The following is a 23,306-nucleotide window of genomic DNA, read 5'->3' as shown; positions in this document are numbered from 1 at the left end:
TTAAGGTGACAAATACAGGGTCAATTGCTTAAAAGAATATTGAATAAACAGCCTTATTCAAAAAGAATACAATTCAAAGCACTCCAGCATCTATAGACATGTAAATACAAAACAACAAACCATTTTTGTACTCACAACTTGGAAACAGAAGATTAGAAAAGCAGGAAATAGAAAAATCCTTCTCTAGCTGAGAGAGATTCAGGCAGAAGACCCAGAACAGAAGACTCACACACAAAAAAACCTCCACCCAGAGTTGAAAAAATCCTGTTTCCTGATTGGTCCTCTGGTCAGGTGCTTCAGGTGAAAGAGACATTAACCCTTAGCTATTTGTTTATGACAGGAGCACACAGCAAGCAGCAATAACCATGGGGACATTGGTTTGGCTGAGGTCTGAGCGAGTCAGTAATGTGCGCCAGCGTGCCTTTAAATGGCCAAATGCACATTCTATCACCATTCTGCACTTGCTCAGCCTCTAATTGAACAGCTCCTGACTACTGTCCAGGCTGCCTGTGTATGGCTTCATGAGCCATGGTATCAAGGGGTAGGCTGGGTCACCCAGGATAACTACAGGCATTTCAACATCCCCAACTGTTATCATCTGATCTGGGAAGTAATTCCCTTACTGCAGCCGTTCAAACAGAGTAGTGTTCTTGAAGATGCGAGCGTCATGAACCCTTCCTAGCCATCCCACGTGGATGCTGGTGAAACGTCCCTTGTGATCCACCAGTGCTTGCAGCACCATGGAAAAGTACCCCTTGCGGTTTATGTACTGGGTGCCCTGGTGCTCCAGTGCCAAGGTAGGGATATGGGTTCCATCTATCGCCCCACCACAGTTAGAGAATCCCATTGCAGAAAAGCCATCCACTATGGCCTGCACGTTTCCCAGAGTCACAACCTTTCGTAGCAGCAGCTTAATGATTACTTTGGCTATTTGCATCATAGCAGCCCCCACAGTAGATTTTCCCACTCCAAATTGATTCCCGACTGACCGGTAGCTGTCTGGCGTTGCAAGCTTCCAGAGGGCTATTGCCACTCGTCTCTCAACTGTGAGGGCTGCTCTCATCTTCGTATTATGGCATTTCAGGGCAGGGGAAAGCAAGTCACAAAATTCCATGAAAGTGCCCTTATGCATGTGAAAGTTTCGCAGCCACTGTGAATCGTCCCAAACCAGCAAAACTATGCGGTCCCACTAGTCTGTGCTTGTTTCCCGGGCCCAAAATCGGTGTTCAATGGCTAGAACCTGTCCCATTACCAGCAGGATCTCCAAAGGGCAGGGGCCTGCGGTTTGAGAGAATTCTGTGTCCATGTCCCCATCACTCTCGTCGCCGTGCTGCCGTAGCCACCTCTTCCTCGCCTGGCTTTGCAGGTCCTGGTTCAGCATAAACTGCACGAGAATGCGTGAAGTGTTTACAACGTCCACGATTGCGGTCTTGATCTGAGCAGGGTCCGTGCTTGCTGTGCTATGGCGTTTGCACAGTTCAGCCAGGAAAAAAGGCATGAACGGTTGTCTGCTGCTTTCACAGAGGGAGGGGTGAGGCTGTACCCAGAACCACCCATGACAATGTTTTTTGCCCCATCAGGCACTGGGATCTCAACCCAGAATTCCAAGGGGCGGGGGAGACTGCGGGAACTATGGGATAGCTACAGGATAGCTACCCACAGTGCAACGCTCTGGAAATCGACACTAGTCTCGGTACATGGACGCACACCACCAAATTAATGTGCTTTAGTGTGGCCGCGTGCACTTGACTTTATACAATCTGTTTTACAAAACCGGTCTATGTAAAATTGGAATAATCCCGTAGTGTAGACATACCTTAGAGATGTGTGAAGTAGCACAGGGAGTGATCTTTCAAGCTGTCTTGAACTTTGGCTACAGCCGTCAGAGGAAGTTTGCAGTTATGGGACAGGATGGATTCAAGGTCAACCATCTCATCCCCATTGAGCCTCTTTCCTGCTTCAAATCCACCCTGCCCCACAAACAGGTTGGAAGTACTTACAAAATATGTTCTGAATTACTCCTAGAATTGCTTTAACAGCATACTCCTAAAATCAAATTTAGCTACTTAGGACTTATAGTCTAGAATGCAGAAATTCAGCCCCTAATAAAAATCTGTATGCCTAGGGTTATAAAATGCATGAAAAATCAATGGCATGCCCTAATACACCAATACAAATGCAATTTTCCTTTTCTTGATCCACTGATTGCATCTCTTGTTAAAGTCACATAGCTAGTCAATTTCTCATCAGAAACCACAGATTGACATTCATTCTCCTTGGTGATAAACTATGCTTCACTCTCTTCACAAAAGAGAAAATGAGAAACTAAACACGTGATATCACTGGACCCCAATACTACTGATATAACTTCCTGCCCCCGCAATTCTTGAATGGATGGCTGCTGCTCACAGGATTCTCTAAATAGGTTTAATGACCCGTCACAGTGCAGTATTTAAGAACCACTTTGCCAGCCATGTTATTGTACACCATAATACAGAAGCTGCTTTGCACTCAAAGTGAATTCATACATTCTGACATAGCTGCCTACCCTATGGCTTCTGGCTACAGATACAGATTTTGGAACATTTTCCTGACTGACAAGTCACTAGCTTTTACATTATTTCTTTGAAACTGTATGTAATGATTACAGCATCCGTTATATTACAATGGAATTTCTTTAAGATTAAAGATCTTTACAGCTGCATTTGTAAATCTGATAACAAAATACCATTACTCCAATGTCTGTGATTTTACAGCATATTAGATGTTAACCCAGATAATAAAAGTGGCTGCCATGTCCAACAGTAATAGTGGAACAATTTAAATTAAGGTAATTTAAATTATTAAATCACTGGATTTTTTAAATAAAGAATCATTGACTGAAGTCATACTGAAGTTTTGTAAAACTAATATAATCTGTGCTACTGCAATTTTAGATTAAACTAAACTAAGACTATAAATGCTTTGAAAAAATGCTATTACTGGTAGGATCTCTTATTCGACTTTTACAAAACTGTTATAGGCAAAAAAGCAAAATATTTTAAGTGAAAGCCCTGATTCTGCAAAACATTTAAACAGATGTGTAACTTTACCCATATGAAGAGTGCAATGAATTTCGATGACACTACTAAGGTGCTTAAAGTTAGGCATGTGCAAAATTAAGCGAAGTACAAAACAGCCACTTTAGAAATTCAAAATTGTAAAATGGGAAGAAGTTAAAGAACTAACAACATGTAAATAAAATTCCTAATTTAAAAATAATTCTTATTCACCTCAAGTAAAAAGTCAAATTTTGACTCTATTCAGTCTCTGCATTCTAAATAAAAAAGGTAGTCTGGGGGAGGGAGAGCTCAGTGATTTGAGCATTAGCCTGCTAAACCTGGGGTTACGAGTTCAATCCTTGAGGGGGCTATTTAGGGATTGGGGCAAAAAAAAAAAAAAAATCTGTCTGGGGATTGGTCCTGCTTTAAGCAAGGGGATGACCTCCTGAGGTCTCTTCTAACCCCAATAGTCTATGATTAGTTTTCAACATGAATTAACTCCAATGTCAACTAAACTATAAATATTCCTTTCTAAATTCACTATTTCCTGGTCCTCCTTTTTATCTCTTATCCTTAAGCATATATGAGACAGGGAATAGGATCGGAATTGATTTGACTTTTACTCTGCACGTTGCCCTTGTTTGCTTTAAAAATATTTCATCTTTAAAAAAAGTCATCGTCAGGGTCTTATACAATCTTTTTGTTATAACCAGCACATGGTGTGACCTTTAAGCAGATTAATGTAACAAAAACTGAAAAGGGCTGCCTCAGAGGCATAATCATAGGGGAAATCCTTTGTTCCTCCACTGTATTATGCAGACACATCAGGATTCCATGGGGTGTTAGTGAAGTGAGCTGGCCATTTTTCCAAGGCATCTTACAAGCAATTCTTATCTGACAAAATACGACATTTCAATGATTCTGCTCCTTCCCTGCTCATCACATGCATTTTGAAACCAAAAGAAACCAATCAAGTTTAATTCATATTGCATTATTCACCGAGGACAGTTGATCTCCTCTTAAGTCTTAATTGCATAATAGTTCAAGCATCACATTTTATATAAAAGAATTACTGGAAATCCAGAGGCTACCTCATGCTAAAGGTGACTGCATGCAATTTTTATTGCAAATGGTACAAAAACCAGCCTGGTTTTGTGAATGTTCATGTATTGTTTCTTTATAGCTGCAACTAAAAGTGCTTTTTTTTTTTTTTCCCCCACAATTGATACTGTTAGATAGCCATTCCTTCATCAAAACACTACCACCAACTATCCACCTTTGTGAACTGAGCTACACTGGGAAATGAATATTCTGAATGCTGGTCACTAATATGAAATTTGACATACATCTGTTATATTAGAAATGTTCACTAATTCCCTTAACCAGAGAAAAGGAAGCACCTTGCTGTTTTTGTTTTGTTTTCTGTTGTTTTTAAAACACAATGTAAAAGGAGGAAAAAACAGAGCACAGTTTACTGTATTTGATGTATGATCCAGCACCATTAATGAATAATCCACACTGCTTCTGCAACCAGACTGAAAAGCAGCTCACCAGACCTACTGCTCCCAGAGGACAGTTTCTCGGTTGCCATTTCAAATGGGACACACCAGCCTATTATGTCCAACTTTCACTACCACCTATTGTACTAAATACAGCTCTTGTTTATTAATACCAGAGAGCTGAAAAAGGAAACGGATGTAAATGAATCATACCAAAGCAATAACCTGCCCCCTCCTCAATCTCAGACAGAGCTTTGTGCTTGCACCACTTTGCATACTTAAATCTCAATAGTCAGCAATATGCAAGCCTTACTAAAGTGCATGCCTACAAAATTGGTTTGTCAACCACCTGGATGATTTCTGTCACTAAATTAAAGGTCTAAATTATAGCTTTTCCTTCTTACTGCTGACAAATCCTTATTCCCTGCACTGCCACATGCACACTCCCTTGGTCTTTTGAACTTTCATACCTTTCCAACTCCTCAGTGCCTTCTAAGAAACCACACCCTGTTCACCAGCAAACTGTCACAAAGACTACACCCAGGACCCATCCTTCACGAGAAGTCCTGGGTTTAGGTACTGAAATTACTACTTCTGCAGCCTCTTAACCATTTGTCTGGGATATGGTAAGGGAATCAGATTTGCTCCATGTCCTATCACATTCAACACTGAATATTTTTATCACCACAATGGAGTAGACTAAGGAATACTATAAGGTCTTCGTTTATTTTAATTACAGGAATTAATCCAAGTCCGTTTACAAAGGGGTTTGACAACGTTAATCCAAAATTAATCAACAGTATATTTCAAATGAAAATTAAACCCTTCTCATATGAGAATGTCTGTGTGTAATCAAACCGACATGCCCTCAAGCACTGGTATTCTCACATGGTTTGAGCCTCACTCCTGTCACTTTTCATATATAAAGCAAATATGTAGAAATTAAAAAGATACTATAGAGAAACCCTGTCATATTTGCTTCTTTCTACCTCCAGCCCCATTTTGCTGTAATAAGTTAAAACTACTGGATAGGTAAAATATATACGTATATAAAAAGCTTTGAAGTATTACTACTCACCATCCCCATAGCAAAAATAGAATATTTTCTAAACCCTGTACATGATTTAACCTTCTTATGGGTAGCAATCCTTGTTCACAGAAAGGCAAAAGGAATGAAATTATGTCCTACTGAGATATAGGTTTAGGGACTAAGTGGGAAGAACAGCTCATTTCAACAGAGGTAAAATAATTTTAGAAGCAGGTTAAGTTTCAAAATCCCTTAGAATAACGAAGATCCCGGGGAAAAATATTTAGAGTGGACTCTGTCCATTCAAGCAGATAATCAGAATGAATAATTTACAGGCACGCTTTCATCTTCACTACCGCTGAGAAGAGTTGCATTCTAAGGAGCTCAGGGAGATGCCGACACATCTGCTAACCAAGTGGAATAATCAGTAGGAGTCCAAGCCACGACAGTCCAGCAACCTGTCTTGCTGAGGGGACAAAGCTGACAGGAGACAACAGGAAAAAGGCAGAGCACTACTTGCCCTACATGAGGCCAGTATTTCATGCCTTTGTCATAGTGTGCTTTTTGCCTCTGGAAAAAAGCAAGGCATGATACTTTCACCACAAACCACCAGGGGCTGCTTCCTGAGTGCTTCCTCTCACAGCAAAGCCATGGTGCCAATTTCTACTGATTTGTTATACTCATGTACAGGTATTCCCACCAGAAACTATGCAATCTTACAATGCTGAGAGCTGTGAAAAGCAGAGGAAGGAACAATTTTACAACAGCATCAATTCATCCAGTCTGAACCATTCATTGTAAATACATTACATGCTAATTTCCACTAATAAGGCAAATATGTATGCCAAAGAATCCCCTGGTAGTTCAAGCAATTTCCTTTGCATAACATTTAGGATTGGGAGCCAATTACATATCATTTGTCCGCTTTTACTGGCTTATGTCCTGTATGTGAAAATGTGGTTTGAGAATGGTCAAACATGGATACTACTCAGAAGCTGCTTGGATAAAATGAAGGTATATAAACAGTGTTACTTTGATAAAGGGGAAGTCCACAAAGAAAGCTATTAAGAACATGCAGGGAACTGATGCCAGCCTAAAGGAAACTATAGGAACAAAAAGTAACGACACACACAAAGAAATGGGATCTTTGAACAAGTTTATTTAAACTATGAATATGTTAGCAACTCTTCTGGAAGAGTGTGTGCAGGCCACCTGGTGTAATTCATGCAGAATTCAGGGTACAGAAATGCATAATGCTGGTATTCTGCTGCTTCTACAAAAGGCATGGGTGTTCAAGCACAGAATGACCTCGCCTCTTCCATCCTCATTGCCTCCATCCAAAATAAGCAGAATGCAATATTCAATACAGGTAGAATCAAGGAATTATAAAGACCTCAGCAAGGATGGGAGAATATTGTGGCAATAACTTTAAAATTACAGGAAGTTGCATGAATTTTCCCCAGAGGTATGTGGTAGTGGTAAGGGGAGGTTTGTTTTTGCATATTTTTTGCAATACATTATTCTGGTCACCCACATCCCTGCTTTGTTACTTAAAATCAAATTGTCATAGTGTTCATAGCTTTAAAATGGAAATGCAGATTTACACACGCAAAAGTCAGCTGAGCACAAAGCCAGTTAGTGTCACTATACACTTGAGTAAGGTAGCAGAGTAGAAAATCTCCACTTTGACCTGGGCTCTGCCCATCACTCCTCACATCTCAGGCTTTCCCCACCACCATTTTTTATCTTTTTTTAAACTAGTAAGATTATAAGTTGTTTAAATTCTTTAAGTGCCATTTAGAAGTTAACATTGTTTGTCCATGTCTGAATTGTGCAAAGAGACAGTCCTGGGTACATGACTGTTGAAAACAGTTTATATTAGATTTTTTTTTATTTTTTATTTGTGCTTAGCCTGCACAGATCTCTGAGACTTTTCATTGTCCCTATTATTTACTGGGAGTGTTTCGGAGGTTCATAGAATACCAGGGTTGGAAGGGACCTCAGGAGGTCATCTAGTCCAACTGCCTGCTCAAAGCAGGACCAATCCCCAGACAGATTTTTGCCCCAGATCCCTAAATGGCCCCCCTCAAGAACTGAACTCACAACCCTCGGTTTGCAGGCCAATGCTCAAACCACTGAGCTATCCCTCCCAAAGCACTTATCATACCATATAATCCTTTGCCAAATGATACATATAGCTGCCTGTAGCAGTTTAAGAAAGAGCCTGCTAATACTTCACTGCACTTATAACAGAGCAGGAGAAATTTGGAAGTTAAGAGTAAGATTTCCTAGGCTCTAAGGAAGCAAACAGACTCAATCTTCTCCTAGCTCAAGTGATATGACAAAGCCTTGACCAGTAAACTAGCACTCCATATTAAGTCAAATCAAAACTAATTAGATGTGTCCACGCAGAGGTCTGCACCAGTTTAACTAAATAAATTAGAAAAATTATTTTGATTAAACCAGTACAATCTGCATTTAGACAAGGCCTTCAGTAGACTGTTCATCCTGGACAATGGTTTGAATAATAGTGACAAAGAAAATATGTGCAATTCTGGCAAGTGCAGCATCTCTCATATATAGGCACTGTCAGAAAACCAACATCAAGCAGCCACTACTGGAAGAAGAAGTTGGTCATAGACTACTGTTATTCTGGCTCTTAAAAATCCAGGGTGGTTGCAGTACCATCCATGATAGGAACTGGAAAGGTGTTCTGGACATATTGTGCATGTAAACCACAGTCCATCCCCCTGGTCCAGCAATAGCATCTATGGGCAGGCTGTGTAGAGCTCTTGTAACCAGAGTATAGGCAGAAAACAATGCTTTTGAAGGGTCTATGTGCATCCTCCCTTCCTCTGGTCCCGCTGTCCAGTTCCCTTCGTTTAGCCCTGTGACCTCACTCCTGTTCCTGTTATATCTTTAGTTGTCCCTCAAAATTACTTGGAAACCTGGACGTGTGGATCCTCCCCCTAGGCTGGGGGGAGGTCCTTTAGCAGTGGGTGGGCTTCCGCCTGCCCACTTCCTGGATCCCAATAGGATGTGCATCCCTTTGAAGAGCTTTTTTGCCCAGCTCCAGAATTTAACCTAACATTTTCAATGTTTGTTAAAATGCCTTACCTCCAACCAAACATCTCAGACTGACATATTAGATCCAGCATTCTCAAACTGAGGGCCGTGAGGTTATTACATGGGGCAGTCACAAACTGTCAGGCTCCACCCCAAAGCCTGCTTTGCATCCAGCATTTATAATGATGTTAAATATATTTTTTAAAAGTGTTTTTAATTTATAAGGGGGCGGGGGTCACACTCAGAGGCTTGCTATTTGACAGGAGTCACCAGTACAAAAGTTTGAGAACCATTGTACTAGATAATGTTAGTAAATAAGTCAGCGTTTAACCTCGAGCACTGCCATGGCAGGAGGGCATAAGGGAAGAGGATAAGAGAACAGAGAGAGATATTTGATCTTAAATCTCCTGTTGCTACTAAAAACATACTCCAAAAGCTGCATTCCCTTGACTGTTACCTGTTTTCCTTCTCTGTTGTTTCAGCAGCTCCTAATCCAGCTGGCCAAAGAAGCAGCAGACATGTATATGAATGCCAGTTCACGCAATAGCCCCCCAGCCTGTTTCTCTTCTCCTGTAGTACTCAGCTCAGCCACAAGAGCACATGCAGTCCATGAAACCACAGACATCCACCTCCACATCTCGAGCAGCAAATTGGTGAGAGGGAAGTCAACAGAAGAACGGAAGCAAAATAAAGAATAGCAAGTGAGAACAACAAGGTGGGGAGGAGAAGATAATGGAAAAGGAATAGATAGAAAAGGGAAAGAGAATTGAGCAAAAGAATGGTCATATGGTGACAACCATGCTGATACTTGGGCAGAGGGGAATATATTACCACCAATCCACCACAAGGACTACTTTAACAACAACAACAAAGAGTGGAACCACTAACTTAAATGGTCACATGCAGGCACTTGCTGTTGCTATTATCTAACTGGAGATAGTTTTACCAAAAGTGAGCTAAAATAGATTGCTAAGAAAATTATTTTATGCCATACAAGATTAGGTTCCGTTTTATTTTTAAAAAACTCTCCTGCTTGGTTTTTTACATTAATAATACCAGGATGTCACTTGCCCCTTTTTACTGAAGGACTCTGACAAGCTTTTTAGAGGACATCACAGGAGACAAAACACAAGTTAAAGCTCTCCCATATCATAACTAGAGGGAAAATACAAATATACCATCGGACAATCTAGTCTCACACACACTTTCTTTTCCATTAGTGATTTAAATAAATATGTACAATGTGCACAAAGACAGCACATCTAGATACTATGCTAAAAGTGTCAAGAGAAAAAAGTTACAGCTCCCAAAATTTAATTATCACATTAGAGCTAGCTTCCTGTGACATCTTCTCCACACCCCTTACCTTGTTATTTTTTAAATCATATTTTAAACTACTAAGGACAGGGCCAGCACTTCCATTTAGGTGACCTAGGCAGTTGCCTAGGGCACTAGGATTTGGGGGGGGGAGGGGCATTTTGCCACCCTCGGCAGCAATTCAGTGGCGGGGGGTCCTTCAGCGCTCTGGGTCTTCGGCAGCAATTCTGCAGCAGGTCCTTCACTTGCTCCGGGACCCGCTGCCAAAGTGCCCTGAAGACCGGGAGCCGCGGAAGGACCCCCCCGCCGCAGAATTGCCGCCAACGACTAGGAGCGTGGAAGGACCTCCGCCTAGGGCGCCAAAAACCCTGGTGCTGCTCCTGATTAAGGAGCAACAAAAACAAGGAAGTGAGTCTATGCTCTCATTCCGTATCACAACCAACGTATAAAGTCACCTATCATTTGAAGAACAATATAATACCAAGACAGAATGGAGTGAGTGAAGGATGGAGTTTCAGCCTTTACTTGGAAAACCCTTGCTTGTCTCAGTTCATAATTTTTTTTAAAAAAGCAAATTTGTAATAAATTTAAAAGCCGATGAAAGGTGCTGGATTAACAGCCATGCAAACTAAAGCCTTCTTTATGCACAGAAAAGGGACATAGTACAGGCAGCAGCAATGTAAGTTCTCTCACACTGTCTCATCAATATGCCTGAACTATGTCTCAGAAACTAGGTAACATTTCCTGACCAGAAATACAGGCCACTGAACAGCCATCAGACAGCTTGTATGGACATGAAATAGATGTGAGCCACTGACCTAGAGATGGAAGGCAATAATATGTCATAGGTAACCTCAGGAGCCAGCCAGTCCCCACACATTCCACTTACACTGGACTTCCACCAGTGTCAGGAAACCATCTTTAAAAACACAGATTAAAGGTAATGTGCATAGTCAGTATGGACTAAGCAACACTGTTCCAAACTAGCATCAAATCAGTTTTCTAGATTAGAGAGTCTATAAAGTGTTTTTGACCATTTTTAAACAGTTTTGCACACTAGAAAAAAAATAGGACACAGAGTGGAAATTTCAATGTCTTTGTAAAATCATTTACAGAGTTTCCAGAATAACCCAGAATAATCCATATATTCCACCTGGTGGTTAGACTGTAGCCACCTGGCTGTGGCTATCCAGTCCTGGGGCCTGGCACTTTACAGAAAAATTATGTTTGTTTTAACAAAATTAGTAGACCGGGTCAAATAAGTAGTCAGGTGCCAAGGTAAGTCTAAGAATTATACCTGTCTGGGCAGTGTTCCAAAGATACTTCCCTCCAATCAGGAGACTTCAGGGAGGTTTCTATCAGCTTTGATTATTCCTTTAAGAAATGTAATAAAGACTTGTCCCCACTACACACAGAGATAATTTAGTAATGTTCTTCTTTTAAATATTATTCTTACCCATCGAAGAACAGGTACATTAACATCTTGGAAGTTTAGTTTAACTTGCAGGAATCAAGTGACTAAAATTCCCCATCACTTACACTAAACCCGTAATTAGAAACTCCCCCTATTCACAGCTATTTAGTGTACTACCTGGTAAAGATGAAGGAAATACAAGGAGCTAACGGGCAGGAATGTAGTGGACTGGTGGAGAGATAAAAAATGAAAAAAATACATTTGACACTTGTATTTTTCTTTGTTGCCTTTTCCACAACAGGTGAATAAGTAAATGAGTACTGCGGAATGATAAAAGATACCTGGGAGCTCTGATTATAGAGAAAACAGAAAATTCAAAGACCTTCTGCAAAGATTAACTGATTTTTATCTCATACTTAGTCTTCTAGAAGAGAAGAGAAGGGAAAAAATAATTTTAGAATAATGAATAATGCATAGCTGTGATTAAAGTTCCAGTGTACTCTAGGAAATTGACCAACCAGTTGTTAGCAATGCCCCACCTTCTTTCAAGTGGTAATGATAACAGTTTAACTGACAGCATAGATGGGATAGAAATGTTTTCTGTAATGGTGTCAAACATGACCAGGATTAACCAGATGACCATGTTAGCATGTGTTTCCTGGTTTATATATACCTAAAAAGGTAAATAAAGTCACAAACTGTATTAAAATAGAGATTAACATAGAAGTGCCACTATAGTTAATGATACATTCTCACCTTCGATATTGCATTCAGTTTTAGTCACCTAACTGCAAAAAAGGCAAAGAGTTATGAGGAGGGTAACAAAAGTGGAGGCTGGAGTAAGCAATTTAAAGATTACGATTATTCTGTAGTTCTCTTAGAAAGGAGGTGAAAGATAAATGTAATGAGTTTTATCAAGAAAGTTTTATGGGTAAGCACTCGATTAAAAAAGCCTACTCATATAATGTAACAAGTTTATAGCTAACAGAATTTTTTACATAACACTATGAAGGGAACTTAATGCCAGTGAACAGATACAAATGGCTTAGTGAGAAAAATATTAAAATAATTCTACATTTATAAAAATAAGAATGGCATCCCAGTTGAACACAGGATAAACGTTAAGAGGTTCTCACTTATGCTTCAGGGCATAAACTAACCAATAGTTAGGATAAGGAAATAATTATCCCAAAGTGCAACACTGCAGAAATTAGATGCATTATGGCTATTTTATACATTCCTGTCCAGCACTTCATATTAGCCACTTTTGGGGATCAGAACTGTCATACCAGAACAGAGTACTATTCTCAACTCATGAAGGAATCACTTCCACCACTGAATGATTGAGTGTCCATATACACAAAAAGAAAATAGCTGTTACAAGCCTCAAACTATAGAAATATTCTTTTACAGTTCCAATGATTTAATACAAAAGGCTTTAGAGATCTGGAAAAGCAGAATTTTCTGCAGCCAGGATCTTGCTTCCCCTTTCGTCTATTAAGCCTGTCAGTTTCAGCAGACAGGCAAGGGGAAGCTGTGTTTGGTACTCAGCATCCAGTAATACAAGTATGATTCAGGGTCACGGCTTGCTTACCTTCTATAGAAGGGGCCTGGTCCTGAGCTGCATACAGCATCTCCTTGAAAGCCTGCAGCAAACACAAAAAATTCAACCAGTCAGCACAAAAAACCTAAGTCACTCTGATAAGCCTGTTTGAAAATGAGTAGCAATTAAAGTCTTTTCAATTTCCCAAGACTGATATATAAAGCTATGGAATGTGAAGTCACTGCAATTATACTTATTCCTGACAACAAAGGAAACACACAAACTATGTGTTTACTGACAGTTTTGTCTAAAACCAGTTGCCTTGCTGTCTAAAAAAGACTACCCTGACAGTATGTGTAAATATACTCTTTTGGAAAAATATTTCCTATTAGGTAGGATACTAGGTAGATAGGATAGGATTTTCCTAGAGAGAAACCTGACAATACCAGAGCTTCGGTGTGACATAACTGGACTCTGTCATTTCAAAGGAAGAAAGAGCCTCAGGGACTGCTTATCGATATTGTGAAGTACTGAAAAATATATACTTTTCTTTAAAAAGTGAAGACACATGACAAAAGAAATCAGCACATTTCCCTTTTAGTCTTCTTTTGAAGTAGAGACTAAAAGAGGAAAACATTAATCCAGATAAGGCTCGTTAACCAGAACTCTGGAACCACAGTGTCTCACGCTCCAGAACTCAAGGGATCAAATAGCTCAGGAAATCCAGTACACTAGTTTTCTAGTACAGGAAGCAGTTTCACAAATCAAACTGGCAGAGGTAACACAGTTAAAGATATACCTTGGGCAATCCATTCAGCTGCTATATGCACAACCTGGGTTCAAGAGTGGTATTCAGTCATCCCAAAAAACTCATGTGTTCCAAGCCCACAGTCAGTGTGTCAGTTGCAAATCCTTTTTATATGATGATTTTCAGCTAGTTACTGAAACAATACCAACAATTCAAGAGTTGTAACACTCCTGGTTACTACACAAGTGCAAATAAGAAAGAAACAAATAGGATGAATCGTGGCCTGTTGCTGAAAGATATAATGGTGAAGCCTAGACTTGTCATGCTGGAGCCAGAAACAGCAAGAAAGAAACAGCCCCACTGCATATGTTAAGGCAAACAATACCCACTATATAGAGTGCATGATGAATGTGTAAGTGGTAGAGATACAGTTGCTGTGCAAACCATAACTGAATGTTCAGATCTGTGAACATAACATCTAAACCATCACGTTTTAACGAGAGTTGCATTGTCTGGTTCCATTTTAGGATATATGAAGTGTCCAGCCTATCCTTTTTGGCTGTTATCCTAATCCATCCTGAGAACATGTTCTACAAACCTATTTTCTGCAACCAACAAGATACTTGAGCCCCAATACTTGAGCCCCACTCCAATTCTCCAAGATCAAGGCACTGCAGAATAATTAGCAAATAGTGCTTAAAAAAAAAAAGCAAACTGAGTAATTAGAAAGAAAATCAGAAGAACTGTGGTAACATGGTGGTCATAATCTTGCAAAGTAAATACAAGGTCTAAAGGACATCTTTATTTCAGGATACCACAAATGGCAAGTTAAACAGACAGTTTTAGCCATCTCCCAACAGTCTTATTCCTGAATCCACACAGAGGTCTTGGCATGGGTCACTTGCATAATTGTGTTTTCCTACTTAAGACATTGTTTACTCATCTTCTCCATGTCAGTCAACCTTCCCCCTCCACTGTTTTCTTTTTTTAAACATTTCCAGTCAATACCTGACATTTCAATCTGCTTCTCCACATGACTTGCTAGTTAGTTGCATATGGCCTGAGTTCCACAGTCTATCAAGTGGCAAAAGTGTTTGGTTTTCCTCCTATTAATCTTTGCCTAGCTATAACTTTTTCCATGTACTAAAACATTCACACAGCCCATGAGAAATATAAAGCACAAGAAAAAAAGCTAGTTGAAATCTCCTTCTATAAGGACGCTGCTTCCCAAATCTACTCAGAAGCATATAAACAGTCAAGGGAAAGGAAATTCTCCACCATTCTGAAACATGATACACTGATATCACCATAATGGGGGTCGTGTAAGTATTTAAACAGACAATAAACCTCCCTCCTCTGAAAATAATATCTAAAAAATGAGGACCAGCTTTTAAGAAGATGCATGCCAAGTCATAATTTAAAACTTCTCATACTTCAGTCCAAAGCAAACTAATACAGAAAACTCATTAATTCGCAATGAATGGGAGACTCAATGCAGATTATGAGTAATGAAACAAATATAAACAAAATAAACCTTGCAACAACAATATTAAGTCTTCTCTGATAATCCAGGTTGGAGAGTAGGGGTGTCAGCATTACAGATTAACAAAAGGAGCCCGTACTGTATTTTTTCTCTTAGGCCTTGTCTACACAAGAGACTCGTACCAATAAAATCCAAACAGTTTAGAAGTTTGTGAAGTTAAACCAGTGCAAGCCCATTTTGTGTACATTCAAATCTGAGTGCCTTATTACGATTTAGCTTGAGATGATTCCTTACCAATTCAAGCTCACGCAATAAAAGACACAAACCCTCTGAAATCTAGACATCTCTACTTTTCTTCTTCTTAAGTATATCAAATTGAGGTTCCAGGCTGGCCAGATCCGCCAGGATAAGAATTTAAACTAAGTTGGATAGGAAAGGATGGTGACTACCAAAAACTACTAACTTCTAAAAAAGGTATTCTTTTTACAGTCACTTTAAGGTGAAATCTTATTCACTTTATTCAGTTGAAGTGCTACTCTGCATGGCTCTGCCTACAGTGGTGGTTCTCAAACTACTGTATTGGTGACCCCTTACACACAGCAAGCCTCTGAGTGCAACCCCCCCCCCCCCATTATAAATTAAAAATACTTGTTTATATATTTAACACCATTATAAATGCTGGAGGCAAAGCTGGGTTTGGAGTGGAGGCTGACTGCTCGCAACCCCCCATGTAATAACTACGTGACCCCCCCCGAGGGATGCCGACCCCCAGTTTGAGAACCCCTGGTCCACAGGGTACTGTTTCACATAAATCAGTGGTTCTCAACCTATTTACCATTATGGACCACATATGCAGCTCTCTGTGTGTTATGTGAGCCACAGCTACACAATATATTTACTACCTGTATGGCCCTGAGGATGTCACATGGTCCGCAGCTGTGTGCTGACTGGACCACGAGTGGCCCGCAGGCTGAGAACTACTGACAGATCAAAAAGTAACCCTGGAGGGGAAGCAACTCATGTCACTCAAACTTGTTGATTAAACCATAGTGTTGGACTTCAAGTGGATTTGTTAGAAATAGAATAAAGGGAGTCATGTCTAGCATAGTACTAGTAGGATTGTGTCCATGATGCAAAGCTTTACAAGGGAAGATGTGAAGTGGGAAAAAATAAAATGCTCCTCGGGTCTATAAGAGGAACCAAAAATGAAGGGTGCTTATATTCTTATTTGTTCAAGGAAGTCTAAATATCTTTCTTGAGCTAGTTTGGATCCCATCTGGGCTCAACTAGCTTTCACACTGCTAAGTAGGAGGGGGATTTTTGGAAGTGAAAGGTTAAATTGATTTAGTATTAATAATTTAGCCCAAAATTCTTGGACAAGTTCCTCCTGTTATAAAACTCAAAAGAAAATGAGGCTGAAAAATGCAGAATTTCTTTAAAATCTGTGAGATAAGGTTGTGTTCTAAAGGAATTTTAAAATCTGTAATGTACGTATTTTTTATATCCATAGTTTCAAGATTAACATCTAGAATATATGCAGTGCTAGTGAAAGATTCTAGATCAGGGATCAGCAACCTTTCAGAAGTGGTGTGCCAAGTCTTCATTTATTCACTCTAATTCAACATTTCGCGTGCCAGTAATACATTTTAATGTTTCTAGAAGGTCTCTTTCTAAGAGTCTATAATATATTACTAAACTATTGTTGTATGTAAAGTAAATAAGGTTTTTAAAATATTTAAGAAGCTTCATTTAAAATTAAATTAAAATATAGATTCCCTTGGACCGGTGGCCAGGACCCGGGCAGTGTGAATGCCACTGAAAATCAACTTGCATGCCACCTTTGTCATGCATGCCATAGGTTGCCTACCGCTGTTCTAGATTATCAGCCTTGAAAACTGGAGGGTACTAACTGTCAGTAGATACCTGAACTGAACTATGTAATATCAGGAAGCTGCCTAGCAGCAGACTCAGTCACTGTTCACCTGTCCTATATAATTAAACAGATGATCTAGAAGCGAAAGGCCCAATGCCCCTTTACCAATCACCTGAGCCACCCCATGCAAAGATTACAACCAACAACAGGATTTATTTTAATCAATTGAGGGGTATTTTTTTAAACTTATCCTTGTTACGTCTAACACCTAAAATTATTAGAACAAAGATTTTTTTTCTACTTTGTGTTACTAACAGTAATTTGTATCTGCAGTCAGCTTACCCCATTTGGATAGCACACAAAGAGGAAAGAAAATCCTTTATAAAATAGGAAAAATATGGCTACAAAGCCAAAACTGACAAGTACTCAGACTTCAAAAAAAGCAGACTTTAACAAACTCAGAACTGGTAAGCGAGATTCCATTAGAAGAAATCTAAGGGGAAAAGGAATTCAGGAAAGCTGGCAATTTTTCTAAGAAACAATATTGAAGGTACAACAGCAAATTATCCATTGTGAAGAAAAGATAAGATGATTAGTAAGAGGCCAATATGGTTTCACCAGGAGCTCTTGAATTACCTGAAAATCAATAAGGAATTCTATAAAAAGCAGAGACATGGACAAACTGCATAGAAGGAGTACAGAAGAATATCACAGGCATGTAGGGACAAAATCAGAAAGGCTAAGGGGCAAACTGAATTTCTAAATCAACAACAATAAGAAGAGGTTCTATAAATACATACATTAGGAGCAAGAGAAAGACAAAGCAAAGTATAGGTCCATGACTTAGTGCTCCTTCCTCACTAACAACATATCAAGAAGGCTAAGGTGCTTAATGCCTATTTTGTGTTCATTACAAAGGTTAACTGTGAGCAGATAATTAACACAATTAATATTAACAAGAGGGAAGGAACACAAGCCAATATAGGAAAAAAACAGGCTAAAGAATATTTCGATAAGTTAGATGTATCCAAGTCAACAGGGTGGGCCTGATGAAATTCATCCAAGGGTACTTAAGCTGAAGCAATCTCAGAACTATTAGCAATTATATTTAAGAATACATGGAGGGCTGGTGAGGTCCCAGAGGACTAGAGAAAGGCAAACAAGGTACCTATCTTTAAAAAGGGGAACAAACAAAACCCAGAGAATTATAGATCAGCCAGCCTAACTTCAATATCTGGAAAGATACTGGAACAATTGATTAAATAATAAATCTGTAAGCACCTAGAGGATAATAGGGTAATAAGTAATAGCCAGCATGGAATTGTCACGAACAAATTATGCCAAACCAATCTAATTTCCTTCTTTGAGAGTGTTACTGGCCTAGTGAATAAGGGGGAAACAGTATATACGATACATCTTGATTTTAGTAAGGCTTTTTACAGTCCCACTTGACAGTCTCATAAGCAAACTAGGGAAATGATGTTTACAGAAAATTATTAATAGGTGAGTGCATAACTAGTTGAAAGACCATACTCAAAGAATAGCTATCAATGGTTCACTGTCAAACTGGGAGGATGTGTCCAACGGGGTACCCCAGGGGTCTGTCCTGGTCCAGAACTATTCAATACTTTCATTAATTACTTAGACAATGGAGTGGAAAGTATGTTTATAACATTTGCAGATTACATTAAATTGGGCAGGGATGCTACTAGTCAGAAGCACAGGATTAAAACTGAAAATGATTCTGACAAATTGGAGAACTGGTCTGAAATCAACATGATGAAATTCAATAAAGACAAATGCAAAGTACTACACTTCGGAAGCAAAAAAAATATCAAATGCCCGACTACAAAATGGAGAATAAGTAGTTATACAATAGCACAGCTGAAAAAAATCTGGGAGTTATAGATGCTCACAAACTGAATATGTGTCATTAATGTAATGTGTGACAAAGAGTCCTGTGGCATCTTATAGACTAACAGACGTATTAGAGCATAAGCTTTCATGGGTGAATACCCACTTCGTCAGATGCAATGTGGTTGCAGAAAAGGCTAATTCATTCTGGGGTCCCAGGAGTGTCATGTGTAAGACACAGGAGGTTACTGTCCCACTCTACTTGAAACTGTTGAGACCCCAACTAGAGTATGTGTCTAGTTCTAGGAGCCACACTTTAGGAAAGATGTGGACAAATTGGAAAGTGTCCAGAGGAGAGCAACAAAATTATAAAAGGTGTAGAAAACCTCACCTACAAGGAAAGACCAAAAAAAAATGGGCAAGTTTAGTCTTGAGAAAAGACAACTGGGAGGGGGGAAACGATAGTCTTCAAATATGTTACACTGGTATGTTACATGCGCTATATCAGCTGTTATAAAGAGGACAGTTATCAACTGTTTGCCATGTCCAATAAAGGTAGGAGAAGTAATTGGCTTAATCTACAGCAAGGGAGATTTAGGTTAGACATTAGGAAAAAAATTTCTACCTGTAAGGGTATTTAAGCACTGGAATAGACTTCCAAGGGAAGCTGTGGAATCTTATCATTGGAGGTTTTTAAGAACAGGTTAGAAAAGCACCAGTCAGTGACAGTCTAGGTTTACTTGGTCCTGCCTTAGCGCAGGGGGCTGGAGTAGGTCTCTTGAGCAACCTTCTAGCCCTAAATTGCTATGATTCTATGAAAGCTCATTCAGGATACGTCTTCATTTTCTGTCTCCAGTACCTCTTCTAGAAAATATCTATCAGAGGCAAGATGCAACATTAATCTGATATTTTTAGAAAACAAATATCCAGTTGAAATATTTAGCCACCACTTGGTTACATAATTTTCTAAATTACCCAGTGAACTGGCAACTTTGTTTTCATCAAACTAACCTGAAGCCATTTTTAGTAAGATGACTGTTAACTTGTATTCAAATGCAAGGACTAATTCCTTTGGAAACAGGGAATGAAGAGAAGAAGTAGGATTGGTCAAAACAGCAGACATTAATATTACTCCACTACTCCAGTTCAAGTTGTTTCAGCTTCTAGGAGCTAAACTAAGACAAATACATACAGAAATTCAACTGATAGATGTATTTGTACACACAAAATCCACTGGAATAATTTAGTCCATTTTTTTGTTTGTTTCTTTTGCACATATTATGCTGGATAATAATTTTATGGGATTCTTACTACTTGGTTAAAATAGATTTCAATAAATCACAAGGACTTATATATACTGCAAAGCATTATTTCAGATGTTCTCAAACTTTTAAGGTTTAACAAATTTTAAATACTGAACCTTTCTGTATTGCCTTTCCCATTTGTTCTTTTAAATAAAAACATTCCACCCCAATTTTGGATTAGTCAAGGGATAATTTTATTATATCTTCTGAAATTTTTTTATTCTCTCACCATAAACTGATGTAATAAAATCTGAAGAAAAAAAAAGCTATTTTCTGCAAATAATCCATGACTGATAAAGCAGAATTTTGTATGGATTGTGTCCATGAAGATTAAGAGTCTGCAACTTAAGTGGATTAATCCTAAAATCAAGTATGAATCAGACAAATGCAAAGCAAATTTCCCCAGAAGGCCTCACTAACCTTAAAAAATTAAGTAACTGTTACTATAAAAACCATAACGTTCACAGCCGTTCAGGTAGATTTTTATAGTCACCACAGCTGTCCCTTCAGTTCTGATCTTTAGGAGCCATACTTCACTGAGAGGCAACTGTGAGCCAAAGAGATCATATATTCCAAGCCTCCACAGTGAAGAACTGACAGTGGTGCTGAAAATCATTTGCTCACAAGAAGCTGTAAAAACACTACCAAATTTAATAAGAACCTTAATCTGGGCTCTTGCCAGGGTCCCAGAACTGAAAGAACATAAAACAATAGAGCATTATACATAACTCTATACTACAATTCCACAGCCTCTGTATTTCTAATTTATGTGAAGTTACCATAAAAAGAAAATACTATAAAGGAGGAGTAATTCTCAGCCTCTCGCATACCATCAATCACGTATTTTATATTATCACAGGTTTCTCCTAATAATTCCCACTAAATGTTTTTAAATAACTTATTTATTCCTCAAGCTCCTAAACCAGCTCATCTGCTATCAGAGAAGTTATATGCAAAAATCCAATGTTAATCTTAATGTTACAGCTATTACTTCAAATTGCTTTTGCTCAAGCTCTATGGACGACATGAGCTCCAGTTTCATTCTTAAAAGCTACCTAGGTGTATAAACATATTGACTTTGCACTGTGTTCCTGATGAGCATATAAACAGAAATGGCTGGATGCTAGATAATGTTACTGAACACAAAAATAATCTCTCAGATCCAAGTGTTTATATGGCAAATTATCATTATTTATTTAATACAATCCTTAGTGCTCATTGGGTATTTTTTGGGTTACTGTCCTTCACTCAAATATATGCAACCAAAATATATACAGCAATGTTTATTTTTTAAAGTATTGATGCCATATAAAGGCTTATTTATTTAAATGGCCACACCAGTTATTTGTTTCTTCCGAGCCTCAGAAAGCAAAAAAAATTACACTCCAAGTTCCAGAATTATGGACAAAAGCTACACCAGCAAAAACATTTTAATTATTTTGTATAACTGTAACATTTTACTTTATAAATTTGGAAACAGACGTCTTTCAGAGCATGCTTCTAGGCTATCTTCATGTCAAGTTTCAATCCAGTTAGAGAGCCCCTGGATAGACATTTATCTCACTGATCAGGGCTGGGGTGAACAGGGACGGGAGTGATGGAAAGAGAGATGACCTGAGAGGTGCTAAAAAGAGATTCGGGCTGATCACGGGCAGGGTGACTGATAGGAGTCCGATCAGGAAACACTTCCAGCAGGGCACAGGAGCTGATGGGATGAAATGAGAGCCCGATGGGATGAAATGAGAGCCCTCTGGGCTGGGAGAGCCCCAGAAGCAGAGGGCGTGACGTGGGATGCTAGCGGAGAGCCGCGCAAAGGGAGGACATGCTGGATTTGGGATTCCTTTTGCGAAAGCCCTGGCAGAAGGGCATAGGGTGACAGACACGCCTCGGAAGCCTAGGGGATAAGGAAGCGAGGCGATAGGGGGCTGCTCCGATGAAAGCTCCCAGGAGGGGTGAGGCTGTGGGATAAGGAGCCGCTGCTGATCGGAGAGAACCCGGGGCTGTCACCTCCCCGGTGACCGGGACCCTCCCTCAGGTACACCCGCGGCCGGGGATCACACAGCAGGCAGGCGGCCGAGCCGCTGCTGGGGGCCACGCCGGAAAGCCCAGCCCCGAAGGAGCCGAGCTCCTTCTCACGGCTCGCTCCGCGGCGAGGCCCTGGCTCCCGCCGCAGGGCGCCCCGAGACCCCCTCCTGCGGCAGCGCTGTCCGCGGCGCCCGGCCCACGCACCTCATACTGGATGTACTGCTTCCGCCACTCGGGCGTGATGTGCGCGGAGAGGTGCTCGGCGAACTTCATCCTGCCGCCCCTACCCGGCCGCTGCCGCGCTCACTCGGCTGCCCCGGAGCCGGCTCCGCGGGACCCTGCGGTGGCTGGTGCTAGCGGGCCGGTGCTGCTGCCCCCGCCGCCGCACATGGGCCCCGCTCCTCGCTCCCGCCGCCCGCACTGCGTCCCCTCCCTCCCGCCCGCCTGGCTCAGGTCTCCTCAGCGCTCCCCTGCCGCCCACTGCGGCCCCGCCGCAGCCGCCGCCATCTTTCTCTCTTCGTTCACCCTGCCCCCCCTCCCGCTAGTAGGACGTCATCACCATGGTAACCGCCACCCACCTCCTCCGCCTCATCGCGGAGACCGCCGGGGGCGGGGCCTAGAGCCAGGGGGCGCGGCAAGAGTAAGAGAGCCCCGCCCCCTTCCTTAGAAACTTGGCTTGAAAGCAGGGAGGGTTGTGGGGGTGGGGCTTTTCTCCCTTCGCGCTGCCCATTCCGCAGAAGCACTGCTGCCGCCGCCGCGTAGCACAGCAAGGGGGTGCTGTGGACCCCGGGGCCAGACAGCTAGGGACACTAGCGTCAGGCAGGTGCTAGAAAGCAGAGATGCTGCTGCGGGCCAGTTGTGGCAGCTCCTCCAAGAGTGCACTGGGTGGCACAGCACTGTACAGCACACAAGGGTAGTGAGATGCTTCGGCTGAGAAAGGGGGAATTGCACTGTTTTGGACAGCGTGGGCTAGTAGCTAGCACCAGACTGGGTTACATGTAAGAAGGAGTGCCTGGGTTGGCCAGTGTGAGTGAGCTGGGGATAGTGGACTGAATATGAGGCAAACAAAGGTCACCCTGTTAGCCAGTGTGGAGGGCAGGCTTGGGTCACGG

General features: G+C 40.7%; 1 protein-coding gene across 1 annotated transcript in view; it reads right to left on the bottom strand.

Moving 5' to 3' along the window:
* The window catches only part of XPR1 (xenotropic and polytropic retrovirus receptor 1), a 243,538-nt gene extending 220,977 nt beyond the window's left edge, over positions 1-22,561 (bottom strand). The window contains exons 1-2 of the mRNA XM_030572121.1: positions 22,399-22,561; positions 12,959-13,010 (exon numbers count right to left, since the gene is read on the bottom strand). Coding sequence (XP_030427981.1) covers positions 12,959-13,010; positions 22,399-22,467 — 121 coding nt within the window. The 5' untranslated portion in view covers positions 22,468-22,561. The remainder of the gene's footprint in view (positions 1-12,958; positions 13,011-22,398) is intronic.
* Between the last annotated feature and the right edge of the window lie 745 nt (positions 22,562-23,306).

This window comes from Gopherus evgoodei, chromosome 8, assembly GCF_007399415.2.
Source record: "Gopherus evgoodei ecotype Sinaloan lineage chromosome 8, rGopEvg1_v1.p, whole genome shotgun sequence".
In the NCBI taxonomy this organism is placed as follows: domain Eukaryota; kingdom Metazoa; phylum Chordata; order Testudines; family Testudinidae; genus Gopherus; species Gopherus evgoodei.
Note: the sequence above shows the minus strand (reverse complement) of the source record. Positions and strands in the feature narration are given on the sequence as shown.